At 43.4% G+C, this 26,790-nt stretch overlaps 1 protein-coding gene across 3 annotated transcripts in view; it reads left to right on the top strand.

Annotated features, from left to right (window-relative positions):
- The window catches only part of USP25 (ubiquitin specific peptidase 25), a 114,303-nt gene that overhangs the window by 42,088 nt on the left and 45,425 nt on the right, over positions 1–26,790 (top strand). For all 3 annotated transcript variants that reach the window (XM_073668251.1, XM_073668252.1, XM_073668253.1), the window contains exons 6-16: positions 6,045–6,131; positions 10,955–11,092; positions 11,957–12,033; positions 14,235–14,308; positions 15,264–15,412; positions 18,802–18,929; positions 20,747–20,842; positions 22,263–22,424; positions 23,979–24,181; positions 24,923–24,993; positions 26,387–26,615. In XM_073668251.1, coding sequence (XP_073524352.1) covers positions 6,045–6,131; positions 10,955–11,092; positions 11,957–12,033; positions 14,235–14,308; positions 15,264–15,412; positions 18,802–18,929; positions 20,747–20,842; positions 22,263–22,424; positions 23,979–24,181; positions 24,923–24,993; positions 26,387–26,615 — 1,414 coding nt within the window. The remainder of the gene's footprint in view (positions 1–6,044; positions 6,132–10,954; positions 11,093–11,956; positions 12,034–14,234; positions 14,309–15,263; positions 15,413–18,801; positions 18,930–20,746; positions 20,843–22,262; positions 22,425–23,978; positions 24,182–24,922; positions 24,994–26,386; positions 26,616–26,790) is intronic.

Here is a 26,790-nt window from a genome sequence, read left to right on the forward strand (position 1 = left end):
GCAATGGCAAAATGAGAAAGTGACCAAAACAACAGCCAAAAAGGATGAGAACAGAGAAATGGTCACCACCTGCAGAACCACTCCTTTATAGGGGGTATCTTGCTAATTGCCGATCATTTCTACTAGTTGTCTGTCCCATTTGCACAACAGCAGGAGAAGTTGATTCACAATCAGTGTTGCTTCATAACTGGACAGTTTGATTTCATTGAAATGTTATTGACTTGGAGTTACATTGTGTTTAAGTGTTCCCTTTATTTTTTTGAGCAGTGTAGTTCTTCTGATTCGCTATGTTGCTTACCCCATGTGCAGGGCATTGCAGTAGCTTATATATCCATGGTTACGACCACTCATAATGACAGTCAGTTAGATGTTAGTTGTCACAACTATGGATACCTAAGCTACTGCAATGCCCTGCACATGGGGTAAGTGACATAGTTAATCAGAAGAACTATACTACATTTCTAATTGGAGGTATTTGCTAATATTAGTATTGCACCTGCTACATATTGGGAAAGGATCTTGGAGATCCCTTTAACTTAATATTGTGGGAATAACCCTCTAATTCAACCAAAATAAACTTTCGGGAAACATGGAAACTTTTGAGAAAGTGGACTAAATAATGAAAGACCAAGAGAGATCAACTAATGATTCTAAAAAGTAACTGCTGTTGAAGGATCCTGCTAAATCGGATCAGTCAACAGCCACGTATTGTCTGACCGCCATCGGTTTATCTGGTCTTTCTTTGCCATTGGAGTGCGACTAGCACAAGACACAGGCTCGTCATTTGCCGGTCACAGCTCGCCTCTATTCCTTTCCATTGATGTAGAAATGTTATTTTGGTTTGTTTACAATAAATGGTCGGACTCTGCTGAAATCAAAGTCTCCACAAGTACCGTAACGGATAGTGACAGATGGCGAAGCATGGCCGCTGCTGTCAGCTGTCGAGACGGGATTGTTTACTTCCTGTGATTCATGTGTCTGCGTGGTTGTCTGACCTCAGCTGGAGGGATCCGTTATAGGGCTTTTTATTTTCTGCGCAGGACATCATTTGCACTTTATTAATGAAACTTCTTTAGTGCAAAAGAATAATCTCAACGAGTTAATGTAGTAAGTGAGGACCCCAGGCTGGACTCCCGCGGCGGTGATCTGCTGATCAGCTATGTGCGACCGCAGGGTCTGTTTATATATAAATATAGAATGTGGATGGCGAAAACATCATATGACCCGTGTTATCTGCACATCGGATAGATTTAAAGGGGTATTCTGGTTTTTGCAAATAAAGGGAATCCATTGTGTAATGAAAACATGTAACTTCTGACTCCCAGCGCCGCCACCCATCAGCTGATTGAAGTGGTAGTAGTGGGCCGACAAGCTTCACGTCCCCTCCATGGCTTACCAGGCACAGCTCCATACATTATTTGTTTTTAGTATTGCACCTCACTCCCATTCATTTGAATAACCCTTTAATGATCACAGAAGTAGCTAAGTTCTTCTCTTACACTCAATTCATTTAAAAGTCATATAGCTGACAGCTTGTATTTTTATAGTATGATAATATTACTTTTATGCACGGACAATTAATACGCATTCATGTAAATTGGCAGATAACCTTGTTATAATCGGTCAGGCCGAGTCTGGGGAAGGTGGCGGTGGTCAGGCCGAGTCTGGGGAGGGTGGCGGCGGTCGGGCCAAGTCTGGGGAGGGTGGCGGTTGTCAGCATGGCTTCCACTGCTCAGTCCTCCACTTACTAGATAATAATGTCCTGTCTCCAAGGATAAAGTAGGTGTGATTAAATATATATTATTTTTTCTTTTAAATATCTTTTTATTGATTATAAAATAAACAAATATCAGACAGCGGTACAAGGAGAAAGGACAAGTGGCACTGTGCCGAGAGCGCTCGAGAATGATAATTAATAGTACAAATGAATAGAAACTTATTTGTAGGGACAATTATAAATTGGCGAGATCCCAAACTAATGGTGGACCATCGTCAAGTGGGAAAGTGTAATGGTGGGATCTTTTAAAATTAGAAGAAAAACTTACCCTGTGATTGCAGAATATAGGATACAAGTTTCAAAATGTGTTGATGGACATTAAGTGGGTGAGAAGGGGTTTGAGGTTAGAGAGGACAAATTTGGGATGAGTCTCCGTTGGAAGTATAAAGTGACAAAGCACATTGGGCATTGTTCACACCGGTCATGATGACAAGAAGGACTGTAGTCAGACACTCCCGATTCATGAAGAGCTGCACATCGCCGGACGAGTTGTGGTCACCTCTGTGTGTGCCTGACCACAAATCCTATATTGACTCAGCCGGAGTAAAATTTGTGGCGTAGGGAATGCCGATGCTCGTTATGTATTTGACGAGCAGTGGTCGCATCGCCCCTGATCCACCTCAGTTCAGTCCACTTTGTCGGAGCTAGGCAAAAATGGAGTGAATATGCCGAAGTTGAATTTCTTGTGATTTCCAGTGTGATAGGAGTAGACAGCAGGAAAGTTATATACTGTATTTTCTGGCGTATATGACTACTTTTTAACCCCTGAAAATCTTCTCAAAAGTCAGGAGTCGTCTTATATGCCGGGTTTCATCTTATAGTGTGTATAATTATGGTAATTTATAAGCCCTCCCGGTCTCCAAGACTATCAGAGCGGTAGCACATCCCTCTGGTCCGCCCTTGTATCCTATTACTGGTACCTGTCTCTCTGATCTCTCTCCTGAGGACTGCAGTGAAGCGGCGCAGGCACGAGATCTGAGAGGCAGAGAAGGAGGTAATACAAGGGCAGCCAGATGAGTGAAAGAGGAGTGTTTTTCTGGGCACAGCACCGCTCTTTCTCTTTTTTCCATACCCCGGACGCCTGCAGCTTGCTTCACTTACACTTTCCCGGTGAGGCGCCCCCTCACCTCGTCACTGCAGTCCTTAGGAGCGAGATCAGAGAGGCAGAGAAGGAGGTACCGGTAATAAGTTACAAGGGTGGGCCAGAGGGATGTGCTACCGCTCTGATAGTCTTGGAGACAGGGAGAGCTGACCAATCCAAGCAGGATTTGTATACACAACCAGCCAATCGCCGGTAAGGTTCATCACTTTAAAATTACCATATTGAAATGAATTCTGATTTTTTTTTTTACATTTTTACCGTACTCTCCGTATAAAAGGGGTAGTCTTATGCGGCGAGTATATCCCAAACTCTATATTTTAACTGGAAAAGTTGGGGGTCGTCTTATACACCCAGTCGTTTTATACTCCGGAAAATACGGTATTTTTTTTTTTAGAGACTTTCGGTCAAGGACAGAACTAGCTTTATATAAAGTAGCATGGTGTTCAGAAATTCCAGTGTTTTCTATGAGATGCAGTTTTTGTGTGTCCTAGCTGCCTCCTGCTTGTAACATCTGACAGAAGGAAATCTATTATAAGCAGGAGGCAGGGAAGAAAGGCTGGAGCTACATCACATAAAATACACCAGAGAATTTACTGTGCAAATCAGAAGACATAATTATTATTAATTTTTAGACCACTATTGATTCCATGATTCTGTACAAGAGAAGGGGTTGCTTACAAAATACAACTATAAATTACAGTCAAATTAACAATGACAGCCTGGTACAGAAGTGAGAGGGCCCTGCCTTTGTGGCCTTACAGTGTACATAATCTAAAAAAATAAAAAACAAAGCTATACTCCCCTCCCGCAGATGCGTTTTTCCAGCTATGTTGGCGCTGCTATTCTGGGAGAGTGACTTGACTTGTGTCACAGCCAGCTGCAACCAATGAGTGTCCCCAGATTTTCTGCAGCTCATAAATATTCCGTCAGAGCGGAGGTCCCCTCTGATGAAAAAGTCAAGGCTGCAGCTAAACGGCAGCCTGCATGTGACACAACAATATCACTATCCAGAAACACCGGCCACAACATCAATGGAACAGCGCCACTGCGGATGTGCAGTATAGATTTTTTACTTTAATTAGGGTCATGAATTGATTAAGTGGGGATTGTGGAGTATTGGGGGACCCCTTTAATCACTTCTACTGCACTATATATTACTATCTGTCTGATGCACGTTGGTGGGTCATTGGCTCCTGTCACCGAGCTGATTGGCATAGGCCATTTGCAGTTTCCTAGAAGATTCTGGGCGGTGAACAGCTCGATCATTTTATCTTGAATTTCACAGAGAATGCTCCTAGCAAATTAGTTTATTAAAAGCGTTGGCTCCGACCGAGGAGGCAGTTGCACACAGGACGGGCACTGCCAGCCAGTTCTCTCCGGCGAGGAGCCATGACTTTCGCAGCCGATTAGCAGTTGAGACCGACGTCTTCCTTTATTTTGACAACTGTGAAAAGTGGCTGATGACAGACGGCTCCTTAGTGAGGCTAAATCTAAAAAAAGCTGAGACAATGTGTACTTGCCACCCTGCCGTGACATGCTGTCCTGTAAATAGATGCAAAAATATATTTAAAAACTATTTTTTTTTTTAATGTAATGTTGATCGCCTTGACTGCGTACGAACGCTCGAGATGGTTGGATATCTTGCAAAGTTCCCTCCTGCAACAGGAACAGAAGTTTAAAGGATGATTAAAGTGTTAATTCTACAAAACTTTTGTAATGTGGTAGAAACAAGTTAAAAGTTTTGTCCGGTGGCGTTCGGAGAGCCCAGCCAATCGCTGGAACTAAGGGAAGGGTTAAGGCTTTTCTGTTCAGCTTGTCTCTAGTCTTTGAGGACAACGTTTTTGCTCCCCTGCTGTAACAATCGGTGGGCCGGCAACGCTTGGACCCTCAACGATCAACTCTGCGGGTCTTCCATTTTTTACAAAAAGTACTAATCAAATGTTTTTTATCCCACTTTCAGGAACTAATGTAATGTAGCAAAAATAATGAATGGAGCGGGTACTTGCCCTCCCCAGGTCCAGCGCCAGCTCTCTGCCGCAACTCGGGTTCGGTGGTTTTGGCTGTAATGATAAAGGTACATCAGTGGCACATATTACCACTGTAGCCAATCACTGAGCTCAGCGGCTTAGGCCAAGGTATTTTACAGCAGTTGGGGTCCATTTACCTGAGAAATTAAATCCCCTATAAGTGTGAATTTGCTCCTTACACAACAAATGTCTGTATCTGACCAATCTTTAGTTTCCTATCTTGTACAGTTTGTTTACTAGAAATTAAGGATTGTTAAAAGTGGAAAATCCCTTTAATTGACCATATTGTCAGAATAGTCTTTGAGATCACACCTTCATCAGCAAAACAGTTTTAAAGGGAATGTGTCAGTAGGATCAACCCTACTAAGCCGTCTATATGGGCATGTAGGTCATAGAAAGCTGAATAAAATGATGCCTTGATACCTGAGATCCGATGTGAAATTCCAAATAAATCCTTGTTTTTCTTAATATGTAAATGAGCTGTTAAGATCTATGGGTCGGACATAGATCTCCCCGGGAATCTGCCTCCAGAGCATTTTTTAAATGAAAGGGGAATTTACCAGTGTGAGACATGTAATGACTGACAGTCTGCTCTCCTGATCTACATGTCTCACTCGCACTGTTAATATACCCACTCTCATCTGGGGCCAGATTATCAGGGAGATCTATGTCCGGCCCATAGATCTTAACAGCTCCTTTACATATTAAGAAAAATATTGATTTCTCTGGAGTAAGACATCAGATCACAAATATCAAGATATAATTTTATTCACAACCTACATGACCATGTAGACTGCTTAGGAGGGTGGCTTCTTCTGACCGATTCCCTTTAAACTCTAGGAAACCTGGTGTTCTTTTTTTCCTACAGTGCCACTACAGGGCGAATGAAGCATTACATGGGGAACACTGGAATCATTAGGCTATGTATGGATGTGGGTCCTCCAGAAGACTGTTGACCAAATACTGCAAAATTATCAAGCTTGGCCCACTTTTTCCAATGTGGATGCCCAGCTTTGGAAGCAAGCGGGCGGCTGTTTACATGGTGCCCTGAAACAATGTGACAGCAGCGTAAATGAGTATTTGAGAAGTAGTCAGTGTGTTGTTTAAACTTAAGTTCTCTTGTTTCTTCCTCTTTCAGTCTCTCTTTAATCTGCTGGAGTTTCGCAGGCTGGTATTAAACTACAGCCCCCCTGCCAGCGCCCAGGATGTTCCACGAAACCATAAGGTTGGTGTGCGATATACACGTGGGCATACATCCTGCATAATTGGAGCGGTTTTATCATTCGTGCTTAAACCCCCACAGCTAACAGAAAAAGTGTGAACCTATTATAACACGCATGAATTTCTGCATTTTGCAGTTCCTCAATTATTCCTATTGGAAATGTATTTATGGAAAAAGATAACTGGGTGGTACCATTTTCCTTTTCAAACTGGTAAGTGAGCCGTGACTGGACAGTGTCGGGGCGTGTCGAGCAGCGGCTGGACGGTGTTGGGGCGTGTCGGGCAGCGGCTGGACGGTGTCGGGGCGTGTCGGGCAGCGGCTGGACGGTGTCGGGCAGCGGCTGGACGGTGTCGGGCAGCGGCTGGACGGTGTCGGGCAGCGGCTGGACGGTGTCGGGCAGCGGCTGGACGGTGTCGGGCAGCGGCTGGACGGTGTCGGGGCGTGTCGGGCAGCGGCTGGACGGTGTCGGGCAGCGGCTGGACGGTGTCGGGGCGTGTCGGGCAGCGGCTGGACGGTGTCGGGGCGTGTCGGGCAGCGGCTGGACGGTGTCGGGGCGTGTCGGGCAGCGGCTGGACGGTGTCGGGGCGTGTCGGGCAGCGGCTGGACGGTGTCGGGGCGTGTCGGGCAGCGGCTGGACGGTGTCGGGGCGTGTCGGGCAGCGGCTGGACGGTGTCGGGGCGTGTCGGGCAGCGGCTGGACGGTGTCGGGGCGTGTCGGGCAGCGGCTGGACGGTGTCGGGGCGTGTCGGGCAGCGGCTGGACGGTGTCGGGGCGTGTCGGGCAGCGGCTGGACGGTGTCGGGGCGTGTCGGGCAGCGGCTGGACGGTGTCGGGGCGTGTCGGGCAGCGGCTGGACGGTGTCGGGGCGTGTCGGGCAGCGGCTGGACGGTGTCGGGGCGTGTCGGGCAGCGGCTGGACGGTGTCGGGGCGTGTCGGGCAGCGGCTGGACGGTGTCGGGGCGTGTCGGGCAGCGGCTGGACGGTGTCGGGGCGTGTCGGGCAGCGGCTGGACGGTGTCGGGGCGTGTCGGGCAGCGGCTGGACGGTGTCGGGGCGTGTCGGGCAGCGGCTGGACGGTGTCGGGCAGCGGCTGGACGGTGTCGGGCAGCGGCTGGACGGTGTCTGGGCGTGTCGGGCAGCGCCCCCAATACTTGCCTATGTGTCCATTTCTAGGAGGAGTGACAGAGGAACAGCACAATGCAGAGTTCTGAGATGATCCGGAGTTCTGATATTATGGGGAATGCAGTTACCTACTAGAACAGATGTACGTAGAGGAGTCACGTCCTTGTTAAGCACTGTAAAGCGTAGCCTCACCCTTTATATGCGGAGGCTGTGTCACCTATCAGCTGATCGTTGGATGTCCAGCTGCAGAAGCTCCCTGCCATCTGCTAGCTATACAGTTTTTTCCTACAGCAATATTAATACTGATTGCAAACCTGATGAATAAAGATTAAAGTTTTTCATGCATGGACATTCTTATCCAGGTATTTCCCTTTGGAATGCAAACCATTGAAACTAAGGTCCTCCTAATACGTAATGTCTCATAGCTGCCGAATCAAGTGCCACTCTATTAGCAGCTTTATACCTTGGCTCATAGAGGTGGCCCTGGCATCTTTTTTTTTTTCCCCTAAAAGTGCATATTGACAATACCCCTTTAAGCGATTGGTCCTATTGGTAGTTTTACTGTACATTAAAGTTTTCCCTCCAGTCATACATAAATCTCATTCTAGTGCAGGAATGTGAACAGTAATCTTTTTTCTAAATCTCTTGCATTACAGATTTTTGTTCTGAAGAGCATCGGGGACGGCCGCGGGCCCTGCGGACTCCCAGGTCACCACCTACGGTGTGAGATCCAGCGCTGTAGAATATAATGTGTCCTACAGTTGCTCGCTCTACTGTTGGAGATGGAAACCTTGGAGGCAGTATGGGCCGTGGCCCGTCTCTGCTGCTTTTAAGACATCTAAATCTGCATTGAAATGATCTTGGAAAAATATTCTGTGTAAATGGATATTCACTGTTAATAATTGTGGCCCATATGTATGGTTATGTATATAGTGTCGATTCACATAAAAAGTCTTTTATGGACACTTGCTACAGCTTAAAAAAAAATAGCTTTAATTCCCCGACCAGTGCTGTTTCTTTAATGTCAGCACTTTGTCACGTGACCACTGCAGATGAGGATTGATCAGTGATAAGTTACTGATACAACAACTGGGAACCCCATACATACCAAGGATAAGGTTGTGCACCACTGCTCCATTCATTCTCTATGGGACTGCTGGAGGATGCCGAGCACTGCGCTCTATTTCTAGTAGACCCATAGAGAATAAATGGCGAGGTGCTCTACATGCGAAGCCACCGTTCCCTTCAGTCTGGACTCTGCACAGCCCCATTCTCGGGATTGATGGGCGTCCCAGAGGTCAGCCAAGATCTCAGCTATCCAGTAGCTAGCTGATTACTGTGAAAGATGGAAATGCCTTTTAAAGTTTATATAAATTCCTAATAAACTTCAGTTTGGCCGGGTTCTCTGTTCATCCAGTATCTGCTCCGATTCTGGGTTTGGCAATGCTGCTCGAAGTCCTGCGCTTGACCCAAGAGCACGCTCCAAGTCTGCATGTGACAAGCGATGTGTGTGAAGGGGGCTGGCCGACTGCTCAATAATAAAGCTTAGCCACTCTATCTCAGTCAGTGAATTGACTTAGAAAGGGGGCTGGCTTAGCTGTTTAAATGAGCAGTCAGACAGCCCCCTTCAATGCACTGGTCACATGCCAGCCCGGTGAGTGTATATAATTCCACATGTGTTAATTCATAGTTTTGATGCCTTCAGTGTGAATGTACAATTTTCATAGTCATGAAAATACAGAAAAATCTTTAAATGAGAAGGTGTGTCCAAACTTTTGGTCTGTACTGTATATGTAACCGGACAAGCCCTTTACCATTGCACCAAGCTGAGGGAGTTGTAACCTTACAAGTGTCAGACTTCCGTTGATGCATCATTATTCCTGTTGTGCTGGACTCCATGGATTTTTTTTCTTTCCATGCTCCATTGGTTAAATGTCTATTGATAAAAAGTCCCAAAAACGAGCAAACATCACTCTATTAAGAAGGCCTCCACCACTAACCAATGCATCTTTTGCCATTTAGAAAGTGGATTCTTCCGTTAAGGTTGGGGGCCATGGTATATGCGAAATCCGGTGGATCCAACTACAACATGATGCATGGTCGGCTGCTGAGCAAATTCTGCGCCAGGCCAGAAGCCATGACGTCATCACTCATCTGTCACCGGAAGCCTTTGATTGGCTGTGGTGGTCAGGTGACCAGATAAACATCCAATATAATGCCGTTTTAGTCACCTGACTTCTACATCCAATCATAGGCCTCTGCTGCTTGGTAACAGAAGAATAGTGACAACATGGCTTCCAGTCTGGTGCAGTCCACTGAAGCAGCCTGCGCTGGATCCACAGCAGTTGAGATGCATCTGTTATTTCCCACCCATGCAATGGCGCCTGTGCACTTTTAGCATGACTGGACAACCATTTTAGGGCAATATCTGCTAGATTTGCTATTAATGGAGCATTCTTATTTTTGAAAGTCGTCTACCTGTGGGATAGGGGATAACTTACTGATCGCTGGGGGTCCTATTACTAGGGCTCCCAGCGATTCTGAGAACTGAACCCCGACTGAATGGAGTGGTGGTTGATGAGGTGCACCATTGCTCCATTCATTCATAATGGAATCACCAAAGATGGCCAAGTACTGTACTCGATTGGTCTTCAACAATCTCCTTAGGATGAATGGAGCGGCAGTACGCTTCACCAAACTCTGTTGTCTTTACACATGGCTATTTAAAGCCCCAGTTCTGGGGAACGCCGGGGGCTTGTCTCCCGTAACTGTCCATGAAGGGACCTTCAAGAGATGGAGAGATGTGGGAATGCTAAAAGTGTGAGTGACAACTTCTTCATGACCGGTTTTTAGTGATTTGTCCTGTGGGTTCCTGGTGCTGAGGCCTCCTCCAATCACTAAAACGAAAGAGCAGAATTGCTCCTCATGATCTCTGCCTACACCTTCTCCAGTGTCGAAGGAAAGCAGCCTTCAGCCTTCTACTCCTCCGTTTTAAGGATCGTTGGTGGGATCCTCCTGGCAGCCAGAACCCGACCCATCAAAACTTTTAACCAGTCTCTGACATCTAAGAAGTCTTTAGAAATGACGGTTATACTTTAGCCCTGCTATAGTAGTTCACCCCCAGGTGGTCTCACAGGAACATGGTGGTCACGCTCTGAAGGTGATCTCACATTCATATTTTGCTGTGTATTTCACTCTTTCAATGAGGATAATTGGCAACATAATAGGATGTAGCGGGGTTTTCCGATGGGGTCCGGATTACAGGATAGGTGATGGCTCACTCATTAGTAGTGGATTGACCAGTGGGACCTGCACCGATTGGCAGAACTGGGAATTATTATCCTTGACGGGCCATTTGTTACTCTTTCAAGATGGAACAATAGTTCGGACGCCCGACTTTTTCTGAAAAAGCAGAGTGCAGAGCTCATGCACTATGCATTTAAATTGGGATAAAAGTCAGACCTACCCCCAATCAACAAGCTATCACCCTATCCCATGAATATTCTGTGGATAGATGATGATTGGTTTTCATCGGAGAACTTGCTCTGAAAAGTGTCATCTCTTCTACAATTGTGTATCGTAGACACAAGAGGCTGCAATGGTCGTCTGCTTAGAACTGGGACAACTTTTGTATTTTATGTCAGGTATTAAAATAACTTCCTTGACTTTACCGTCTAAGTAGGACTGCCATTTTCTCTTATGCCACAGGAACATAGGAATCTGCCTTTTATGCGAGAGCTGCGCTATCTCTTTTCACTACTGGTCAGTTCTAAAAGGAAATACGTGGATCCTTCCCGGGCGGTGGATATTCTGAAAGATGCCTTCAAATCGAACGATTCCCAGCAGGTGAGTAATCAAGGAGTTGTGGCCATAGATCCCGCAGAATAGCTTATTAGTAAGGTGCTGGGCGTTCAGTGGTCGATATCTGCGCCTCCAGGCATTTCTTTCAGCAAACTTGTGTAGTTGAATGCTTGTGTGTACATTTTAAAGGAGCTTTTTGCTATCAGAAAATCACTTTATTTTTTTTTAACAAACTGTACTTTACCCACCCTCCCCGGGTCCAGTGTTGAGTCTCCACTGCTGCTCCCGGTGCCTCTTACTGTTTGCAGTGCTGAAGTCTGGTCAATTTGAGCAGTGTCACTGAGCTCATTGATTGACTGCAACGCTGCAGACAATTACACTGCCTGCAAATAACATTGTTGACACAAACAGCCATTGTAAACCCTCACTCGGATCCAGGAGCAAACCGAAAAGGGCCCCTGTGCAAGAACAATATATGGGCCCTTTGCAGTTCAATAGCTCAAAGTTAAAAATACACAATTCCACTTGTTGTAGGCTCCTGCATGGTCTGCACCAATGGTATGTCCACCCCTGATGGGACCCCTGTTAATGTCGTTGACGATGGGTCCAGCAGTGAGAGTCGCTCCCCCTCTCTCCAGCAGGAGAGTAACTATAGTAGGTGCAGGGGTTGCCGTTGCACCCCGGTTTTGTATTTTAGGCGGACCAAAAGGTCCCTTCTTCCCGTATGAGACACCACTGCTATTACGACCCTTGATACTTGGGGGGCCTTGTTGAAGATTTTGCATTGGGGCCCTCGAGCTTCAGGTTACTCTGCTGTGAGCCCGGCATGGGTGCGGGAGGTGGTAGTCTTAGGTGTATGGCCACCCTTATTTTCAGCATCATTAATCTGTTTCTCCTTCTTTCCTGTAGCAAGATGTCAGTGAATTCACACACAAGCTGTTAGATTGGCTGGAAGACGCTTTCCAGATAAAAGCGGAGGAAGAAAGGTGAGGGATTGCTATTTATATATGGAAATGTATGATGCCCCAATCTTGATGACTCTCCAGGTTATACATGGTCTATGTCTTGCTACGTTTTTATCCCAAAATGCATCAGATTATAGAGTTATTATAACTTTATGTGATGAAAAAGAAAACCTGTCCAGAACCTGGAAAATCAGCAAAGTAAACAAGTCTGTGACCCCAAAGAATCCATTCAGGGGGGCCGTCACTTTGAACAATCCTTTTTTTTTTTAAGAAGGACTCTTTGTGAATAAGCTGATCACACACTGTCCTGCTGAGACCCCGACCAATTGTAATCTGTGGGAAATATGATACTAAGTGTTCACTTTCCCTGTAGTTCCTCCGCAGAGGAAATGAAGCATTACACGCCGCCCAGTCCTCCAGGGCGAGAGGCGCTCATTGCATCCGATCTTTCATCTGATGTAGAAAACCTGAGAATCCCTGTATTAAATTGAGCAGATAACATTGGTAGAGTCTGTGATTTCGGGCCACTACTGAAGTGGCTTAAATGTGTAACGTGACCCTTCTGGCTTCCATCGCTTCAGTACTCCCACGAAGGCCAGCTCGTGGCTGTGCTTCATAGATCATCATTTCTCCTTCACGCTGCAATACTTTTAAGTATAAAGAACAAGCAATAAAATGATCACTGGTTCAAGTCCCCTAAGGATGGGAACACTGCGACCCTTGTAATGATGCAGGTGGATGGCAACAATGCGACCCTAGCAATGGTGCAGGTGGATGGCAACACTGAGGCTGATTCTTTACTGACAAAACAGTAAGAATAAGCAAACTGCGCGACCAGGGAATCAGCATAACAAATATATCATCTCCATCCATGATAGTCTTGGCAATCACCTCAATGAAAGATAGTCAGTGTGTGTCTAGGATTACTGAATCACCGAATGAACGATGGGGGCCGCTGAACAGTTGCCTAAACGCAATGTGAAGGCACCCTTAGGGATCCACCCCAGAATCTTCCCTCTGCAGGCCCTGCTGTTTCCTGTCCAGGCTGGAAATGTGGCCACCTCAGTCTGCAGAACTTTGTTTCCTCCTCAGTCTGGTGGACATTGCAGATCTGTAGCACTCTTATTTGGACGGGCTCATCATTCTGAGTGCAGATCTTTGGGTGCTACGCCTTAATCACACTGCAAACAATTGCTGTGATCCGATCTTGATTAGCTAAGGGGGTTATCAATGTCCTCCACATCGCTTCTCATGGGCATCTGTCCCGCTAGGTATCATGCACGTGTCCCATTCTTATTATTTGGACAGGTGCACCCATGTCAGTAGGGCTGACATCTCCTGATGTGGAAATGAGGGACCCCATTGTGAGACCCTCCAGATATAATATTGTAAGTAGATGTTATCATGGAGCTGATGTTTGTGGGCGGCCTATAACTGGAAACTCAGAGTGGACCTGCTATTCCTATGTTGCGTTTTAGGCTATGTTCACACACGTTGTGTTTTGCTGCGTATTTTGCAGCCGATTTTTATGCAAATTTTCAGCTGCCTCTTGCAGTACCAGCAAAGACTTTGAGAAACCAGAAATCTCTATTCACACTTGCTTTTTGTTTGTTGCATCTTTTCTGCCTTGCTTGTGTTTTTGGAAAATAAAGCAATGTCTATTTTGTGATTTAACTATCTTGTCTTGGTCACTGAGATGGTTGTTTGTATTGGGAAAGTTTAAACAAATTAGTGAGGTGTACAGTGCAAACATTAGCTGACCTAACTGTGAGATCGAACAATACCTGTGGCCCAGGGAGGTGTGAAATTGAACAATGCCTATGCAGCTGAATGGCAGACCCCATACTGTGAAAGCAAATAGTGTCCTACAAACTCAATGCATTGCCAGTGTCTAACTATTCCTGAACAGTTCACCTCCCCCACTATGCCAAAACCAGAATGATTTTTTATTCCACAGAACTTTATGTATATGCATGAATAGAGACAGTAGGACAGTGAAAAAAAACAAAAAAAAACGCAGCATAACCTGCTTTTTTTGACGCTGCTGTTTTCCTGCCAGAGAAAAGTTGTCAGCAGATTTGCTGCAGAAACAAAACACAACGTGTGTGAACATAGCCTAATTCTTGGCTTACTTGTAAGAGTCTCTTGTGATAATATGAAGGCAAATTAACAAGTGGACGGTCCATATGTATAAATTATATTATTTATTTTTTTTATTTCAGAGATGGAGAAAAGCCAAAGAACCCAATGGTGGAGCTATTTTATGGTCATTTTCTGGCAGTGGGCGTGCACGAAGGTTGGTTTATTTCTCTATTTTTCTCGCTTATATAGCGCCATTAATTCCACAGCGCTTTACAGACATTATCATCACTGTCTCCATTGGGGCTCACAATCTACATTCCCTATCAGTATGTCTTTGGAATGTGGGAGGAAACAGGAGGACCCAGAGGAAACCCACACAAACATGGGGAGAACATACAAACTCCTTGCAGATCTTGTCCTTGGTGGGATTTAAACCCAGGACCCCAGCGCTACAAAGGAGCAGGCTGAGCCACTGTGGAGGGCCAGTGACTGAGCCACTGTGGATGCGCTGTATTGTACACCTTTGCATATTATTCTTTGGAGGGACCTCAGCAAAGATCTAAACCCTTTTGCCATTTAACAGTTTGTAAGAAAAGGATTCTCCGGGATTGCTAAGAATAATAGAGTATTTCATAGGACAATCCCCTGTTCCAAATATGTTGTTGCGGGGGACAATGTTGTGTTTTCATTTCTAAGTGTGCGTTCACACATCTGTGTGAAATATTTTGCTTGTTTTTTATCGGGCTCCACTCGGGTCCATTCACACATCTGTGAGATTCCTGGATCCAAGAAGGAGAACCATGAAATTCAGAGCATGTGCTATACTGATCTGATGTTGCAAGTGTAGTCCGGTCTGAAACGAAAAGTCTTCAGTAGCTCGGTGGACCGTCGCTCGGTGGACCGTCGCTCGGTGGACCGTCGCTCGGTGGACCGTCGCTCGGTGGACCGTCGCTCGGTGGACCGTCGCTCGGTGGACCTGCAGGCTCTTGAATCCCCCCAGCGCGTGCACTATAATTAATAAATTCCTGCAAACCCCCCCATGTGAATAATGCCGTAGTTAATTGTTTCTGCGCCCTGCACACGTAGACTCAATGGAGAGCGTATAAAGGAAATCTAATATTCTCCAGTTTTAGTGTCATGTCTCTGACATCTGATTCTTTCTCGCCAAGGAAAGAAATTTGAAAACACGGAGATGTTTGGGCAGTACCCTCTCCAGGTGAACGGCTTTAAAGACTTACACGAGTGCCTGGAGGCCGCGATGATCGAGGGAGAAATTGAGTCATTACATTCAGAGAACTGCAGCAAGTCTGGTCAGGAGGTGAGGGAGCTGTAATAATACAGTGCTACATTGTTTCTGTCTTATGTAAGTGTGAGTAATACCATCCATACAGCATATAATACCGTGTGCCAAAAGTGACATTTAAAGGGGATGTCCACTAAGGGGACCGCCCCTTCTTACATGCTAAAATGGCCTTAATAAAATAGTGTGCTGTCTGATGGAAGTGTAAAGGCTGCAGACAATCAGCGGCTGCAGCGCGCCTGTGACACAACAATGTCACATGACCACCAAGAGAAACCATACCAATGGATATGGAAGGTGAATGTGTGTTTGTTTATTTTCTTTTTGTATTGGTGTGTCTGCTTTATAAAACCAATTTATAAATCCTGTATTAGGAAAGTGAATTAATATAAAGGATAGTCATCAGATCCGTCATCTACTAGAGGAAAGAGGCTACTAAAACCCCTGTAAACGGGCCTTGGCCTGTCTGCATTACAGGGATTGTTCATCAGTTCCAATGCGTACAGTGTAATGCTGCATATCACCTGTGGGGGTGCTGCAGGGCTTGCCACCTTCTGAGAGCCAAAACTTTTATTTTTTTCAATTGACACAACCTTATGATGGCTTGCGTTTTGGGACAGGAGTTGTATTTTAGCTATATTTGCACTATAAAAACATAAAAAAGCCAAATTATTGTATTTTTTATCAATGAAATTTGGGGGGGGGGGTGGAATATGAGAGGCTTTTTAGTTTTGTGGGGTATAACGTTTTTATTGGTTCAATGACTTTTTGAGGGAAAGATGATTAAATGAACAAAAAAGTCTCTTTTTTTTTTTTTTTTTTCTTTTTAGGGTCCGTGCCCACGATGCGTTTTTCAAGCGCTTTTGCTGCGGAATTTTTGCTTGTAAAACGCTTGGTAAGCCTTCTCCCATTGTCCCCAATGTAAATCTGCAAGTTCAATGCCCATGCTGCTGAATTTTCTGCAGCGTTTTTGATGTGCGGCAAATTCCGCAGCATGTCCATTATTTGTGCGTTTACGCATGCAGAATTACCATCTTCAATACATTAGAAAAACGCAAGGCAATTCCGCATGTGCAAAACGCTTAAAAAACGCGTGGAAAGCGCATGTCAAATTCCACATTCGTTTTTCCGGGCAAGGACATGCAGAAATGAAGCGGAAATTTTCCGCTTCATTTCTGCAACGTGGGCACATAGCCTTAAAAAACACGTTCACTATATGGGTAATTTTTTTTTTTTTTTTTTAGCATGACTAAGCTGTTTTATTAGAGAAGCAAATGACAATCTGTGTCAAATCAGGTCCCAGAACTTATAAAGAAAAAAACTAAAAAAAGACCCTCCTACTCTATGCAAAATATTTAATTAATAAATCATTGAAAAATAATTTATTCATTAAAAAAAAGACCCTCCCACTATATACAAAATTTTTAATGAATAAATTATTTTTCAGTGATTTATTAATTAAATATTTTGCATATAGTAGGAGGGTCTTTTTTTTTAGTTTTTTTTTTTCTTTATAAGCTGTTTTATTAGAAGTTTTTTTTTCTGATATTTTTTTTTTATTTTATTTTTTTCCCCTTCTGGTGTCTGTGGGACTTTAGCATGCGATTCTCTAAGCACCTTGCAATACTTCAGTGTATTACACCTATCTGTTGTGACGATGACAGGCAATCCACTGACCGCACCAAATAAGTGTAGTAAGATTGCAGCAATTGGGGCCATAATTGGACCTTCCCCATCTGCAATCAGGCTTGGAGTGGCCCACAGGAGAACAGGAGAATCCTCCGGTGGGCCCCCCATGTGGGGTTGGGCTCTCAAATCCACTTATGAGAAGTAGTTGTCACAATACATGTTTCACTATGAACAGACAAGGTCATCATCTCAACATTCATTTAACAAACTACCCCGTTTATTATCATATAGAAACTTAGGCAAATATGTGATATTTGCATGTAGCTGAAGTAGGGCCACCAGAGTCAGTTACTGGTGGGACCTTGGCAGCCCTGTCCGGTACTGTCTGTAACGATGATGTATCAGCCCCATCATGTGGGGGCATTAGGCAGAGTGAGTGCTCTCCTCTTTGATACCATGGACACTATTGATCGCAGCTGCACCTAAGGTACTGAATGGCCAGAATCGCTGATATCTGCAGTCCTGGGGTCTTGTAGCTGGGTGTCGGCAGTACGTTACAGCTTACACCCACTGTTGACTGCGCGGGCTCAACTCTGCCCCATCCATCCAGAACTGTACAGCAGATTGCGGTAAATGACCAATAATCTGGATGTACAGATGCATCTTTTTGCAGGAAGAGGTTAAAGCTACAGACAATAAGTTTTTCATCTTGAGTACTTAGAGTTCCTATATATTTATTTATTTTAACATAGGATCCAAAAACCCAATTTGTAATCCAAGCCTCAGTAGTTTGCAGTTCCCTTGCCCTGGTCATGTAGGGCGCGCAGAAGGTGGCATTTTCTTCTCTGCTTTATCAGGACGACATACTATTTATCACATGGACTGTCAGCAGCTATTAAATCATGACCTGGAATAGCCGGAGGCATGAGCATTTTTCCTAAAATAAAGTGTAACTTTGTTTAAAGCAACAATAAACCTAGGATAATAAAAGTAAGCTGAAGAAGAACCTTTGTAAGAAGCATGCAGCTGTTTTTGAACACGATGTGTGCCCGGGCTCCTGCTAATATCCAGCTGCCTTACAGCCAAGATGGGTCTGATATTTATCACTAACTTCACAGAACAGACATGTTGTAAAATGAAACTTAATGTGGACCATTAACAGATTTCATATTGCAAATTGCGTACGTTACTCAGATAAACCATGTCAGCATAGCTGTAAAATCCTTTCTTGAAAGTTTAACTTGATTTCCGCCCACCTAGCCTAATTGACAGCGCCTCAATGTCCCTCCTCTCTGCTGAGTTCTTTCACTGCTCCATACCAACTGCATCTATGGAAACAATGTTTAGGATCTGTTAACACTCGCATAAGATAATAGCTTGCATTTTCAGGGACCACCATCTCATATTTTGTCATATTTGATGGGAGGAATGCAGCGCTCAACTTTACGTCAGTCTTAGAAATACGTTGTGGTCTCCACTGTATAATCAACCACGACACAAATGTGAACAGAGCCTAAATAATTTTTCCTGCTGCAGTATTGCATCAATGTAGAGAAAAAATTGCACAGTCAAGCGGATCATAACTGTTTGTGACGGATCACACAGCGTCTATCATGTCATTCATTGATGACACCAGTTGGGACAGAGCTGCAAACACTCTGCATATAGTAGCAGTCCATGAATTTGTGAGATCTCCATAGACTGCTCATCTCATTGGGTTCTTCGCCTCCCATCTTCTCCGTTCCTCATGCCACGTTGTTTCTTTCTCTGCCCTTCAGCACTGGTTTACAGAGCTCCCGCCCGTCCTGACATTTGAACTGTCCAGGTTTGAGTTTAATCAAACTTTAGGAAGACCGGAGAAGATCCACAACAAGCTGGAGTTCCCTCAGTGTTTGTATATGGACAGGTAAGTAAGCGTGGCTGTCATGTCATTTCTTAAAGTGCATTTCCACTATCTGATAATCTGTAATAAATGCTCATCTCCCGATAACATGTCTAAACAGGCTGCCAATCAGTGAAGTAGCAAAATGCTCCTTTATTTGGTGAAATGGTTTTTAAGCTTGCTTTAACATTTCCGGACCACCCACAGACTTTAAATGTCCCGGAGGTCCGGCTCCTACTCTGAAGTGACGTTCAAAAACAGGCCTGTGATCACTGTGTATTGAGAGGGAGCAGGAGCTGCTGGGTCATAAAGAGAGCCAGACAGCGAGGAGGGGGGCTGCATTTCCTCTGTAACTGTGGCTAAAATATCAGCCCCAGTTACAGGGGAAATAAGATACAAATAAAAATATTGAAATGCCCCCAACACCCCCTTCCTCCCAAAATAAAATGTGACTTTATTGGGGGTGGGTACAATGTGTAAAATGTATGATATATATATATATATATATATATATATATATATATATATATATATATATATTTTAATATTTTACTGGTCCCTTGTGGTTATAAAAAAATGTGAAAAACAGACACTGATTTCCCTTGTTTTTCCACCATCATCAGCACAAAAAAAAGATGAGTGAGCTAAAACTAAAGCTCCATGTATCACTGAAAAAACCACCAAAATTACTTGACTATCCAAATGAGAAAAAAGGTTACTGCTCTTTAAACCACATGTACAAAGAAAACCTCCAAAAAAACAGGACTAAATGGGTTGGTCTTGAAGTAGTTTTAGAGGGGTTGTACACCTTTTGGGGACATTTTTTTCTTAAATGCCTAGATGCTTGTGCTTGGCTTTAAAAATCATTATTGCAATTGGATTTTATTAAATATTTTGCATGGTTTGCCTTCTATAGTGTCTATTGCTGACTTCAAAAAGAGTTTAAAGGGTATTCCCATCTCCAAGATCTTATCCCTGATATGTAGTAGGTGTAATAATTATAAAATTAGCAATTACCTCCAATTAGAAATGTAGTGTAGTTCTTCAGATTTGCCATGTCTTTCCTCATGTGCAGACATTGCAGGACCTTAGGTATCCATGGTTACGACCACTAGCAACTAGTTAACACTCACTATTTCAGTGGTCTTAAATATGGATACCTAAGGTCCTGCAATGCCCTGCACATGAGGAAAGAGACATAGCGAATCAGAAGAACTATACTACATTTCTAATTGGGGGTATTTGCTAATATTATTATTACACCTACTAGATATTGAGATAGGATCTTGGAAATGGGAATACCCCTTTAACTGAGACTCCCGTCAGTGAGCTCATTCTGAGCTCCTCTCAGCTGATTTTTGACTACAGACCACTTCAAGGTTAAATGCATGGAGTGGGCTGGTCTGATATTTTTTGTTTGTGTTCTGTATTGTTAAAAATCAGTAAAAAATCTTATCTGATTTAAAAAAAAAAAAAAAGTTTGTCTCTGTACAAAGGGCCTGTAAAAGCTGGCTGGTACAATAATTTTAATGAAAGCCAAATACAGAAAAAAAAATTTTAGTGTCAAATACATTCACTTAATATTTTTTTATAGGTAACTTTTTGCCTTAAGTTTTCAACCACTTTAAACACTCTCAACAGCACAGTGTCTTATGTAAACAGGAAATTTGCTGCCGACGATGGTCTATGCACTCGAAACGATCTTACCAGTTATCATTCTGTGTGCATGAAAGTAACGGCCACTATTAAAGGTAGCCGATCTGTAGTCTGCTGTCCCGTCAGTGTGAACGCACCCTTACATAAAATTGCAAATAACATGTAATTTGTTTTTTCTTTCTTAGGTATATGCACAAAAACCGGGAAATCACCAGAATAAAACGAGATGAAATCAAGAGAATGAAGGAGCATCTTACAGTTCTACAGCAACGGCTAGAAAGGTATCCATGCTTTATAGGAGACGGTGACTTTCACTATGGTATTGCAATATAAATTCGAAGCGATCAGATGATCACAGGTTTATATTCACTGAGGGGACTGACGGAATGAAAAATATATATTAAAAAAATATTTAAAAGTGTATAAAAAATTTGAATTTCCCCATTTTTTCCCCATAAAAAATAAGAAAAATATCACATTTGTAAAGTCCAATCTATCAATATATGAAATTCATTAACTCCATTGTTTTTTTTTTTGTCTCCGCAACACCTAAAAGAAAAAATGCAATCACAATGTAGTATCTAATCCAAAATGATATATCAGTAAAAAATGTCAGCTTAGGGCTCAAAAAACAAGGCTTATCGGCCGAATAAAGGTGACATTGTGGATCTCGGAACATGAAAAATCTAATTTATTTGCTAATTTCTGATTATTATTTTTTTTTTTTACCATTTTTAAATAAAAATAAAAAAACCTACAAGTTTGGTATCGCTGTAATCCTACTGACCTGGAGAATCATAATGCCAGATAATTTTTGTTGCACAATGATTGCCGTAAAACCGAAGCCCCAAAAAAGCAATTCAGTTTCACCGCTCTCAGAAATGTTTTTTAATGCATTATATGGTAAAATAAATGGTATCTTTCACATATGGAAAATAAATATATATATTTTTTTTAAATTCCATAAATTCACTTTCAAATGAGCGCTTTTCAATTTGTTGCCTTAACTTTCAAAATAATAATGCGGGTGCAATGTTGGAACACCAAAAATATGACATGCTTTATTCCTCCATGCAGAATATGGCATTATCACAAAATGCCTCATCCTCAATAGGAAATTAATTTGTTATTGGAGGAAGGTGCTCTTACTGTGCTTTATTCTCAGCCTTGTTTTTGTGAGGCAGCTTTGTGAATGTGATAAGGGGCAGTCTACTTTTTGGGGACTGCTAAAAAAAAAAGCAAAAAAAAAAACCTTTTGGTCTTACTAATTATTTTTGTAATTAGGTTTCATGCGTTTACGGGCTCTTTTGTTTGCTAACACATTCAATGTTGGTGTGGTGTATGGTCATAAATCAGTATAGCAGAGCTCTGAAAAAAGACAGATTAAAAGAGGTAGAAACTCTCCCATCATAACGAGCTCACTGATGGATTCTCAGTTAACTCCTTCCGCAGCCATTAATAGAACGACGGCTATAGAAGGAAATTGGGCAAAAATTTTAATGAAACCCAATTGCAAAAATTATTTTTCTCTCCAAATGCAGTCAAGAAAATTATCCTCAAAGGTAGACAACCTATGTAATTTTCTACCCACAGTATCTGCCGTTGCACTTTGATCTTCCTATCTCGATTAAAATGGCTGTCTGTGATATTCGCTGTCTGCACGCCTTTGGTAATGTTCGTTGTGTATTTCCATGTTCTCAGATACTTAAGTTATGGATCTGGCCCCAAACGGTTCCCTCTGGCCGACGTCTTACAGTATGCCCTAGAGTTTGCATCCAGCAAACCGGTCTGCACTTCCCCTGTGGAGGATATTGATACGAGTGCCCCCCCTAGTGGTCCTGTGGCCTCACAGCCCATGCAAAGGTAAGGTCTCATTCACAAACATCGCATTTCTTTTTAGTAATATCGCACCGTAATGGATTTCACCCTTTTATTGTACGAGGGTACATTCTGCAGCCCCATACTGTACCGCATGTGACTTTGGAGCAGAATCGCTGTGCAGTGCCAAGAATTTGCATTGGCACCGATAGCGGAAGAATTACACGTGTCCTTATTCCATACATTTTATACTTATCCTGAGTAAGGCCGGATTGCACAGCGCCGTGCCGGAGATCCCTGGTGAATCAGCCTTCATTTATCTTTACAACCGGCAGCATGACATTTGTGATCTTAAAGGGGCTTTTCCATCCTCATCTGGAGGTGAGCCCCACGGATGATGTCGCATATACAGATGCCTACCGGGACGCGCGTGCCATCATCTGGTATCGCGGACCTTTCTAATTCTTTAGTATTGTGCACATGTATGATACCCGCTGATCGTGCATGCTTGGTATAGTCTCAACGTCATCAGCGCCCAATGCAGAAGTGAACTACACCACAAAACCCCTAATGTCGTGGCCAAAAGTCACTCTGGAGGCCTAGCCTAAAGTCACGAGCAGCTTACAGGACCCAAAATGGGCTTGGGGTCACTAAATAAGTTATTGGTGGATATCGCAGAGCTTCGACCTCCACCAGCAGGGGTGTAAGGTGTAACTATAGTGGATGCAGGAGTCACAGTTGAGCCTTCGGAGGTCAAAAGGTCCATTTGGCGCACATAATAAGACGACCAATGCTATTAAAGACATCTGAAAGGTAAGGGCCCTATGGGAGATTTTTCTTGGGGGCCCACAACTGCACTGATCAGCAGTAAGAGTTCCTGACATGCATGTATTGCATTGAGATATATTGTAGGACCCCGGAGGTATGTTCTCTGTGCGGACAATACGTGGACCAGCCTTATAATCAGAAAGCGCCACTTTTCGTCCTCCTTGCTGGTTAATAGGAAGGGTCCCCAGTGGCTCCTATATACTTTGAGACCAACCTCTTACTATGACCTTACTGACAATGCTTTCACTACTGAAGTGCATTAACCCCTTTGACTATAACATCAGTGCCTGCTTTGTATGTGAAGCTGGATCATTAGCCGTCCATCATCATCTTGTATCGTTTGTAGTAGTAAATTGGCGCTCTGTAAGTATAGGATCACTCACCACTGTGAGGATCTATGTGCAAGTAAAACAAGGACAAGGCTGCGCAATATTATTCTTCTCCCCTGATGAATCATGGCTTTTGAGGAAATACTTCGAGGGTGAAGGCTGGGAAATTCTTGGACTAAGGGTAACATAAAGGATGACTACCTTCCCCTAATCTGAGGATCGTCGTTTTGGAACTGCAAGGACTGTCTTCTAACGAGATTGTTCCTTATTTATCTTATAATCCAGGACGTGTTGGTGGACACATTAGGGTTTGGAGTACAGACAGTTTGGTTTTGTGTGTTTCTTAATATGCCTCCGAATGGGAAATTTAAAATAATAGTTATATTTTACCTACTTTAATGCGGGTTCCACTCTGTGTAATTAACCATTTGCATCTTTCCAGCACAATGGAGCATCAGGGGTCGTCTTCATCCGGTGAGACACAAGCCAGCCAGCGCACGGTCATTCACAAACCATTCACGCAGTCCAGAATACCTCCGGATTTACCCATGCACCCTGCGCCGCGGCACATCACTGACGAGGAGCTGACAGTACTAGAGGGCTGTTTGCATCGATGGAGGACGGAAGTGGAAACTGATACAAGAGGTATGGGGGCCTTTACATTAACAAATACCGGGTGCCAAATGCACAAGCCACAGTGGTTAAATCTCTAGGCAAGGGCTGCTTTCAAGGAAAACGAAGGGCAAGCAAGATGGATTTTTTCTGCCCAAGCCTTTTTTTTTTTTAAACCCTTAGATAGGTGACATCAGCGCTATGCAACCGCTACTTATTTCCCACTTTTTATATTTATTTATATTACTCACTTATATATCGCCATTAATTCCACAGCGCTTTACAGACATTATGGGCACTGTCCCCATTGGGGCGCACAATCTAAATTCCGTATCAGTATGTATTTTTTAGATTCGATTATTGCTAACAAAAAAAAATCCCTGGCCCTGATGATTACTGCTTTATTTCACATAAGGCATTTTGCAAAAGTATTCAACCCTCTAAAAAATTCAGTGTGATATGCATGGTAAGAGCCATGCACAAGTGCGGCCACTTGCTCATTCATTCTCCAGCTGGTGTGCCACCGCTGTGCCCAAGCGGTCGGGAGGGTTTGGGACCCACATCAGTCCTGTGGATGTGCCGTAATTCTTCATACTCTTTAGCATAATCTGCTTTTTTACATATCACAGAATCGGTAAAGTGTGTGCACTAGTAACACTTGGAGACAACATTATAAATTTACTGTAGTTACCTTATTTATTGTGCTTTATCACATTAATAAACTGCCTTCAATCTGATCTATAAATCTGCTTACTATTCACATTGTGTTTTCAGACTTGCAGGACAGCATAGGTAGAATACACCGGACCATTGAACTTATGTATTCGGACAAGCTGATGACACAAGTAAGTTATGATTTCCTAAAGAGCAATCTATACGTGTGCACGTGTATCCAGCTACATAACCACAAGCCCTGTACAGCTTTTTATAGCCATCAGTCTAATATTTTACATCAAGAGTAAATTGCTTTTTATACCAAAGAGACGCCTTACCTTGGTCTGTGGTCAGGTCTGAGCTGAGCAGTAAAGATGTCGTTTTCTTAAAGGGATCTGGCACCAAGTTTTCCTTTATATACTCAGCATAAGTGACTTGTGCTCCCCCCCTCCTCTTCTCTCTAGCCAGGAGCCATAGCTGACCATGAACTGGAGCAGCTCTACATGGTTGGACACAGCCATTACGCAGTACATAGCAGGGGAACGTTTATAAGATTATCTCAGTACAGGAACATTTTATTTTAACACATCTAATTGTGGAAGTTATTATTATTCCAAGATCTATTTATTAAAATGTACTTTGTTCATGGGACAACTCCTATAAGTATGCAGAATAATCTGGAAAGTGGAGTGGTTTAGCCTATACTTAGACCCCTGGGTGCTGTTAGAGTTCAGTTGGGAATTGAGAGTTATAGCTAGTGAGAGGCAAGGAACAAGTCCACACAAAGGGTGTGTGTGATAGGAAGGACTAAAATAACATGCTCCTGAATAAATTTTGATGTGTAGCTGGCAGAACCTGCAACCAGGACTCCTGGAAAGATGGAGTGACTGAAGTGGTTCGACAGAAAGGTAGCTATTTTGTTTTTTGGGACCTTGAGACAGCAAAGGCGACGGGGACAAAGGCTATGTGTAAACTGGACTTGGAGTTAGGAGGAAAAACCCAGGGCACAGATAGCATACTATGTGTGAGCTGCAGGCCAGAAGGAAAGGAAAGTACTATCAGGAACGATGGAGGGCAATGTCAGCTAATTTGTGTAGCTACTGTATATACTATATAAGATTTGTGCCAGCACATGTAATCACTATGTATGTGTCTCTGTTTAAAACAGAAGATGTAATGAACAGGTCATGTACCTTCCATTCTCTATATAATAGTTCTATCAAGTTCATCTGTAAAATCCAATTTGTTATAACATAGACTGAATCTTTGTCTACACTGTAAATCTGTCTCCTCTAGAAGTGTGCAGCCATAGAGGGAATCATCTGCAGAGGTTAACATCCTACACAAACCCTGAGGAACTTAATTCACTGGCTTAGGCAAGAGACCTTGGCCCGTGCGACTCTTACAAATATTCCTTAAGGACCAAGTCACCGTACCCCTATAAGTGTAGCATAAGCAATGTTTGCATCCTCCATGATCAATGTGATGGTCGCCACATCTTGCCAGTTGTAGATTTGTTTTCTGTTTATTTTCTTAAGCCAAAATGATCTGTAAAATTGCTTTATTTTTCTCTCTCCTTCCTAGGTCCCGTACCGGTTACACGCTGTGTTGGTTCATGAAGGACAAGCGAACGCCGGTCATTATTGGGCGTATATATTTGATCACAATGAAAAGCGGTGGATGAAATACAACGACATCTCTGTGACCAAATCCTCGTGGGAGGAGCTGGAGCGCGATTCCTTTGGCGGTTACAGAAATGCCAGTGCCTATTGTCTGATGTACATCAATGATGGGGAACAGCATCTGATACAAGGTGATTATAATGGATGAACAATACTGTATGTAGATTAAGACTGTCCCAAGTCTAAAAAAAGGACCTGTCTTGCAAGAAAACACTGCAAATGTGGGGTTAATATACTGCCTGGCCATCTTACTACTAGAACAGCTACTGGGAAGAAATAAACGTATATTTTCCTTGGAGCTGCTTG

The sequence above is a fragment of the Phyllobates terribilis genome, unplaced genomic scaffold, assembly GCF_046119375.1.
Source record: "Phyllobates terribilis strain yellow unplaced genomic scaffold, ASM4611937v1 Scaffold_2__4_contigs__length_985480577, whole genome shotgun sequence".
NCBI classification, from domain to species: Eukaryota; Metazoa; Chordata; class Amphibia; order Anura; family Dendrobatidae; genus Phyllobates; species Phyllobates terribilis.